An 8,905-nucleotide genomic window follows, 5' to 3' on the forward strand; every position below is an offset into this window, starting at 1 on the left:
AAAAAGTGTGTTATTTGGACTGCCAAGAAGAGCAGTATCATGTCTCGGGGAAAGGGAGAAAACCCAGCTGGAGGCAATTTTCCGTGTGGTTCGCACACATACAGGTGAGTGCGTAAGGCTAAGGCCACACCAGTCTCGATTGTGCCAGTCTCCGAAAAAGAACTAGAATTCGCCGCTTGAAAGCAACTTACCAGAATGACTAATCGTCAAATGTTAATAGCAGTTCTTTCGCTTTTTGTTCTACAAGCCCAATTCGTGTTGCCTAGTCCTACTGATTCACGTCTGGTAAGTAAAAAAAATTAACAAAGACAAGAAAACCTGTTTTCGAGCGACGGCTTGACCGATTTCACTTTGTATTTGGGACAATTTTAGGTAAAGCGTCAAAGTTTGCAGTCGGATTCTACACTCTTCTTAGATTCCGTGGGCGATTTGGTAATTGGAGTGATAAACACGGGTATTGAGACTTGATATAGAATAAACCTTCAAGACGTGATGGTTTGACTTGGATTTTTGGCATTTATTACAGGCCTCCGGAGCGTTGCGGCCTTGATTACATCCGGAAACGAAGCGACTCAAAAAATGGCCGTGGTAGCTATCATTTGAATTTATATTCTGACGCAATTTCGTCTATTCGTGGCTGAAAATTTTTATTGTTATACGAAAACCAGGCAGTTGGATCGGCGGCTCTTCCACCACTTTTGAATGTCACACGCGCTTTTACTCGCGTTCAGCAATCTTCCACGCGTCTTTTCAATAATACGCAGTCTGTCGTACCGGAGCCGGGAACTTTACGTGACGTAACACGAGTAAAATTTGCGATTCAATTATTTAAATTTGTAAAAAAAAAAAAATATTAATGTATACATTTTACTCTCAGCGTATTGCCCAAGGCATTCAGCCGGCCATCGGGCTTGTCGGGCAGTCTGTCAACAGCACATTTCGAAGAACATCTGGTAATGGGATCCTCGGCGCTTTCGGTGGATCATCTAACACCACAAGAGTCAACCCCAACGACAGCGAGATCCCACCGGAAGGTTTCGAAGATTTCTAGATCAATTAAGTCCTAAACATTTGAAACCTTGTAACTCGAACCTATGAAGTGTTGCAAAAATCCGCTGGCGTGTTTTATTTCCCTGTATCAAAGTTAACAAAACAACTTTCGAAGATTTAAATAAGTTCAACAATTTTTTCAAGCTGTTTACGTTTCTTTTGTTGGCATGACGTGGCATTTCCTGGAATTTTCGATTTCACAATACAAGCCGTTGGCAAATCACAACACCAATAAATTACCCGTCTTGAATATTTCACAACTGTTCGCTAGGTAAATGTAAAAATTAGGACTTGTTCACCGTCAGTCTGTATCCGTGATACCATAAAATATTGCTGGATTTTTTCAATGTATTTTTAGCATGCCAATTTGAATAGCGACATGGTTCTGTTTTCTTTGGCCTTTATCAAGCGATCTCCCTTTCAAAGCGTCCGATTTTGGTGGAGGCTGTTTTTGGAAGGGATAAAAGAAAAGGACTGGTAAATTCTGGATTAAGTTCATCCTGTGTAGAATTGCAAGGCAATTCCAATGGCACCAACCCCAGATTTTTATCTGTTATAGTTCCCGTGATAATCAGGAATGAAAATCGTTTAAAATCACGAAAACTGAAGGTCTCTCCTTTGTCTACATCATCACTTTTCGTCGTTTATATTCGGCTCGCGAAAAACGCAAAATAAAATACCTTGGAAATCGTTGTAAATGGGGTGTCACGAGAATCGTGATATCTCAATGACTGTTCATTTGTACACCCAAAACCCTATGTTAAAAGTGATCGTCGAGACGAGATCTACAGCCCTGAATTATTCATATTTAGGATAGAAATATTTCAATAGGATAAAAATTTCCTTGCTAGGGAACAGTCCATTTTCTAAATCTAACAGCAATTTATAGCAATAAGATGCGATGATTGAAAGAAATATGTGCTTAGTATCAATATGTTTTTAATGTTTCCCTCCATTGGTGTAACTTATCGTGGGCTATGATAGTCCGAGAGCCAGCGCGGGTTTAGGGGTAAGGTTTCTAACATTTGGCAGATCCCCCAAAAATATAAAAGTTATAATATTTTATCGGGGGAAATGAAAGTCTGCCGTGGAGCAAAGGGTCCCTCTCGGCGGAACCGGCTCTCGAAGTTTCCCAAAAGGGTTAATTTTTAACAGGGATAAGCTTAACAAAAAAAAGAGGACCAAAAGTTTAATTATAGCCCCCAGACCAGACAAAAAAATCGTGTTCCTAATACCGAACAGACGCAGGTGTGTAACGATTTTCACCCTATCAAATGCCGTTATCAACAATGGCAACGTCGCACTAAGCCACCAAATTTAAATCTTAATGCCTAATTAATTTGTATAAGCAGATTTAGACTATTAATAATAGACTATTCCTTTGGTTTTTATTATTAAGTGTTAGTTAGATTACTTATTATTATTATTAGTTAAATGTTTAAAAATGCAAAGGGCCAAATTTTATTATAAATTCCTACTGGTCCGCTTGACGTTGATTGTGCTGGCATCTTACGTCATTTATGTGGCTCTCGGCTTCGGCTGACGATAATTACATAGTAGTACAGTCAATCCGACAAAAAATATGAAACTACGTACGAGCAACAAACCGATTAAAAGAATTTGGCAAAACTTATTATGTCTTGTAAATGTTATGAATTGATCAATGATACAGTGTGTTAAATAAATGATATTGTTATTTTAAAAACCACAGGGTATTATAAGTTAAAACAAACTTTATAATGTAGGAAATAAGTTGATTAACAAAGCTCATTTATTGGTTTTCATGAAAAACTATAAATATCTACACAATCAATTAAATGAAAATTACTTTTTCATCCTATCGTTTTTTATTAATTTAAATAAGTTCCCATCGAATTTCTCGGGAGCTTTTGAACTGCAGATTCTCCTAAAAATTACCTTTTTTTTATATCAGAATTTTGAAATTAACACGTATTTTCAAATTTGATGCTTTTTTTGGTCAGATTGACTGTACTATAGTAGCCGTGATGTCGGCAGATATAACCATCGCATGCCGTGTCGTTCGGTCATTTCGGTGTAGCGTATATCTAACGGCCTTCTTCTAACTTGGCAATACCGCAATGCTCCGTTAACCGAAATTCCTGTCTGGAAATAGCCTACGACATATCCTTATTCACTCTTGGGTAACGCATTACGTTTTTTGTTACGTCAACCTAATCAATCTGATTTAAGAGGGGGATTTTTAAAGGATCAACCCACGATATCTCAAATCGACTTTTGAGATGGGTGATGATTGTGGACTGATTTAAATCATTGAGACATTTAGCAAACTGTCGCTGGGAACCTAAAAAATCGTCCCATTGTCGCTGTAAAGTGAAGCCGGTACACCACAACGATTTTTGAATCGACCCAAAGCGGAAATGAACGAGCTTGTGGCGAGCAAATAGGCCATCTCTAGATGGACGCAGCCGGTAGCAAGGTTGGTAAATAAAACGCCCCAGCGTTTCACAGTTCACCTAAAGATGGTGACTTTGATAGGCCCGAAGTAGTCTTACCTCATATGCGTGAACGGAGGGAGACCGCACGTTAGACGGAAAAACGCGAGGTTGGCCATTTTTAGTGTACAGCCTTCGGCATTGGTAGCATAAATTGTAGACTCGTTTGGCTGCTATACTGCCTTTCGGGATCCAGTGTTCCTTTCGTGCTTCATGATGGAGCTGATGATTGTTCACGGCGGAGAAGGAACAGAATAAGTTCGGTAATACTCCCTCGCCTAGGTAAAATAATTGGATGGGGAGTATCGAGAGGAAGTGGCGCCTTGTCAATTATTCCACTGACCCGTAAAATCCTGTTGTGATCCAGATGGGGAAAACTTGATTAGATTGGACACGACTTCGTTAATCTAAAAATGGATGGAAGGCTGGTTCGTAAATCTTCTACTTCTTCGCAGTAAACGTCTCTTTGGATGCGTTTTAAGATAAAATTGTGGGCGTATTCGACTTCTTCCGTGGAAAGATCGCTTATTCCTTGCCACGTACGGATTTTTATCTCTCTCCCGATCAACCAGAATACGCTACAGCATTAAAGATGATGTAGATTTTGGACCTGTTCATGTACAGACAATCGATTGAATCGGTTTCACGTTTGGTTAAACCAACAAGTACTTTTGCGATTTTCAAAAAGCTTGATTCTGTTAAATTAGATTGAGTGAGTTTTACTGAGTTGCAGAGGATAGCTGTCACGGTACACACTTGATGAAGAAGAATCGCAGCAGGCTTGACAACACAGAAGAAAAAGGCTCAGCTGCGTTGCTAAACTGCATCCCAGCTGACAAGTGGGGGTTGACGAGGTTTTTGCCGCTCAACAGATTCCACCAGTGGTAAAGTCAGAAGCGTCGGCTAATCTGTCAAAATCTTAGGAAATTTGGGGCTAGAAAACCTTTTTCTTTTATAATTTATAAGAAAAGTATTTTAAACATTTATTTGCATAGTTAATTTCGTCTTCTGTTGACGACGACGAAAGAAGAATCCGGATAGCTGTATGGAAATACAAAAATGATGGTTCTGTTCATCAGAGAGAACACCTTTGAAGACTATCAACCCGCTGTATAGAATAAATGTACATCTACCAATTTCCAATTTTCTATGTCCTCCAAACTTTGTCCTTCCGCAAAAACTCCACTGGGAAACATTTGCTTAACGTAATTATTCTTTTGTTTATAGCTTCCTGGGCAATTGGGGTTATACGAAGAATTTGATCTTTTATCTCTTGTTTATCTTGTTTTATCTTATTCATCTATGTACAATTCTAATTACCTAACCAAACAAATCCATAACCCCTCTGGTAATTTTCCATTATTCTTATCTATGTGGTACTTGAAGAAAAGATCATTTATTCAGTGGTAATAGAAGTAGCTTTTCTGTGTTATGTTGCTCAGTTTTGTTATTCTAACAGGTTACTTTTTCGCGTGTTTTTAGTTTTCGCTTATTAACAAGTATGGCCATCAACATCAACATGGCTGGGAATGAAACAAAAGGATATTTCAGGACAAGTTTTAGAGGACTTGTTTTTCTCTATAGATATTTGGTGTGCTTCTCATAGAACGAACGAATAATTTAAAGTAATTTGATAATATGTTAAGTAGTGTGGAAAGATTGAGAGTGATGCACATGGGTTTAAATTGAAAATTATGTATATTATTGATCATGCTGGAAGTTACTTGATTAGGTCTCTATGATACGTGAAGGTACAAAACTTATCCGGTATTGAATAATACCGAAAGATGCTAACCAAAACACATCCAAGTAGACAATTGAATTATACTGCTGATAAAAAACTGAATAATAACGTCTATGGCTGGATGTCAACATTTTGATGGAAAAGCCGAAATGTCAATAGCATCAACATTCTGGTTAGAAGCAACAACAATTGTCATGAAATGACAAAATGTTTTAATGTTAGAATCCGATTGAGCCATGAGCCGATCCAGCTTGAAGAGATTCTTCAATATTTGTACAGAATTTATGTTTTTTGTGATATGATAATCTGATTCATGACTGAGTGTGACTTGAGCTCAGCATCACACAAGGAAATATGAATGAGTGGTTTATATCTTCATAACAAATGCCTTTACGATCCGCTTATTTTAAAGTGTTCTGTTTGGAATTGTAAACCACAGATGCGTAATTCCTTGATTAGCAAAAACTTTTTTTTTCAATTTTTGAATTCATAACCAGTTCTTGAATCCGTTTATCACATAAATTTTAATTACTTGAAAATCTATTTCAAGTCATTTGATTTTGGTAGATGACTGGGTCATAACTGCTGGAACAACACTATTTTGTCATTGTATTACATTTTCATTTTTTATACAATAAAAAAGACTACAGAAATTGAGTCGAAATGCTTCTACTAAATACACTACTAAATAAACACAAAATTTTGAAAAAAGCTGCGGAAAATCAATTCTACAATGTGTTGAATCGGAATACCTTGGCATAAGATAGTCATCTGCCATGTTGGTCTTTACCTTTTTGCTGGAAATGGTCGTTGATTTTTTGTGGAAGAGGGATCAGATTAGTGATGTATATGGATTAGTTCATCCAAAGCTTGTTCAAGGACGTCTCACTAGTCAGATCAGCATTGGAAATGGTAGGATTTATTATAAATAAGGAGAAATCAATTGGAGATTCTACTCAAATGATCTAATTCATTAGGGCTGACAGTCGACTCAGTCAAGATGTCTTATCGCTTCCGACGAAGTTCAAAGTACATTCGTTAATTGCCATATGTAAAAAACGAATTTATCTTTCAAAGTCTTCATTGAGGGAAATCGCCAGTGTTATGGGGAATTTTTCATGGGCTGTACCAATTTGACCATTTGTCAGAGCCCATTACCTTGATGTAAAAGGCCTATACAACAACAATTTGAAAAATGCAGAAGAATTCGATGGTAACTCTTTCACAGGGAGTCATATCACACCCTCATTGGTGGATGACTCCTACGCCTCTATGTTAGGGTGGGGAGCGTCCTGTGTTAATGAGGTTACAAGAAATAGACCTTGGTTGCCCACGGATAGTCGGAATCACAAAAATGAATTAGAGTTACAAGGGCCATCCAGTGCACTTCTAGCGTTTCCCAGGAGACTAATCGAGAAGGAACCTATCCATTTAGGCCCTAACTCATGATGGACAAGATAAATTTCGCTTCAAGCTATTTATCTTACAGGATCATTTAATTCGATTACAGACATGGGGTTGAGGCGCATCCGCAATGCAGGTGATTGGCCACTGGCAAATACGACCTTCAGGACCATAACGAAGATGTTAGATAAACATAGACCTCTTTGTGGCGTCTTGGGACGCGCAGACACAAAATATTTTCAGATAGTTCCCGCAACCAGGAGCGGCTAGACCTATGCCCTTCCATTCAGTTCGGTGGTCTAAGAGGCCTACAAGTACCCCCTTTTATAAAATAAAGAATTGCCTTTCCAGGATAGGAAAATAGAGATCGGAATTAATTATAGTTTGACTATTTTTGACCGAGCCATTTCTGGTCCATGCGGTGTGCTCACATTCTGATAAATATCATATAGTTACTTTTTCTCATTTTATCAGTCACGATAACTTGTGTTGTTTGTATTTTAGTTATTAATACAGTTAAGTTTTTAAGTTAGTGTAGTAGTTTTGCACTTAAGGTAATCACGAATAGATTTCTTTTTGGTAGATCCAACATATTAGATCGAAATAATTTAGTTTTACCATCCTTTTTTTAACCCTCACAATTGAGAAGAAGCAAATCGATTACTTAGTTTTTCTTCAGTTCCAGAATTGTACAGTCAAGCTAATCGTTAAAAAGCTCCAAGTAGCAGAAGACTAATAAACCCTTCAGCTTTTTTAAAAATGCATCGACAACACACTTCGGTTTCAGGCAGCTACCTGGTGCAAGTGTTTGGTTTCCTAACAGAGTTCATGGGAACCTTCTACATCATGAAAAAACAACAATCACACAGAATCATACCTTAGTGAACTTCGCCGTGTGCATAGTAATTTCACTATTTAAGTTTTTGAAAATGTATCTTAACAATTTTTGGGAAAAATATAGGTGATCCTGTAATAAAAAATTGTTCGTAAAAAAATTTGGGATAAAAGTAGGCTATTATGCATTCAGGAATACCTCAGTTATTGAAAATTATATGTTATTTTCAATAACCATGAGGAATTTCTGTCCTGGTGAAGATTTTGCAATTTACAATAGTGATATTCAAAAAAATTTGTTAATTGATGGGGGATTTCATCCACAAATTGTTGTGCGAGTATATATTGACAAATTTGGATAGAAATTAATTTGCAGTGAGTAATCCAAAGGGAAAATAGTGTTATCAAAACGAAAAGTACACTCGCAACATTACGGTCGCCGTCAGAGGACGTGGTTAGCAATATGGTAATGTCACAAACATTTAAATACATTAGTAATACTTTCATTTACAGTGTTTCTCTCATCAAATAAAAGCCACAAACTAGTGATTGCTCGTACTGAGGCTCATATGAAGATTTCTACATTACTTTTTCGTGCAAGAATGATAGACCCATATATTCATGGCCAATACAGCCTCAAGAAAATCCTTATCTGCATAAGGATTTTCTTGAGGCTGTATTGACAGAGAAAGGCTAATATAATATATAAGTTGAGAAAGGCTAATATAATTTCAAACAAGATTGAAAAGATGACGTTTGTGATGATCCCTGCACCTTCTTCCGTAAATTTGAAATCGCAAGTCATGGAAGAAACTCGGGTCCCATGCACTCCGTTGCAAGTGTCACCCCACGAGAAGTTCCTTTCTGGTCTTTTCAGGGAATCGTCATTTCAAGAAAAAGACAATTCAATCGTTCCATCAGTAAATGCAGTAGAACAAGAAGATTTTGAAGCAGTAATAAAATACAATGGACGTGGACGAGGCCTACTAAGACCTTCCCTAGAAGAGGAATTACGCCTGTTGGATGCAGTTAAAGCTATTCCAGCGTAAGTTAAATTATTGGTTATACTAATAGTCTTACTAATTTTTCATTTTCCTTTTTCTGTAGTCGCCGTGAATCAGTAGCTCGTATTCCACGAGGTAAAGGAATGAGCCGTGAAGATACAGGATTTGCAGCTGAACCAAATCTCAGTCCATTTCCTATTACTTGGACAACCAAGCCTGGATTGAAGTTGGCATTTCTTGGCGTTCAAGGTTGTAGGCATTCTAGGATTGTTGATTAACGTAACGTCTAGAACAACTATAATCCAACTATTCCCAACAATAGTTTATGTGTGACATTTCTGTAAATTAAATTTACTTCTGGAATTGGCCTTGGGAATCCTAATCATTTCCAGGCC

At 37.5% G+C, this 8,905-nt stretch overlaps 1 protein-coding gene across 1 annotated transcript; it reads left to right on the forward strand.

The window, feature by feature from the left end:
- Positions 1–113: 113 nt before the first annotated feature.
- Positions 114–1,286, forward strand: LOC124327603. The gene is made up of 5 exons (XM_046786584.1): positions 114–285; positions 373–454; positions 527–588; positions 669–806; positions 878–1,286. Exons 1-5 carry the CDS (start codon positions 196–198, stop codon positions 1,049–1,051), a joined length of 546 nt encoding a protein of 181 aa, XP_046642540.1. The 5' UTR covers positions 114–195; the 3' UTR covers positions 1,052–1,286.
- Positions 1,287–8,905: the final 7,619 nt, after the last annotated feature.

The sequence above is a fragment of the Daphnia pulicaria genome, chromosome 2, assembly GCF_021234035.1.
Source record: "Daphnia pulicaria isolate SC F1-1A chromosome 2, SC_F0-13Bv2, whole genome shotgun sequence".
Taxonomy (NCBI): domain Eukaryota; kingdom Metazoa; phylum Arthropoda; class Branchiopoda; order Diplostraca; family Daphniidae; genus Daphnia; species Daphnia pulicaria.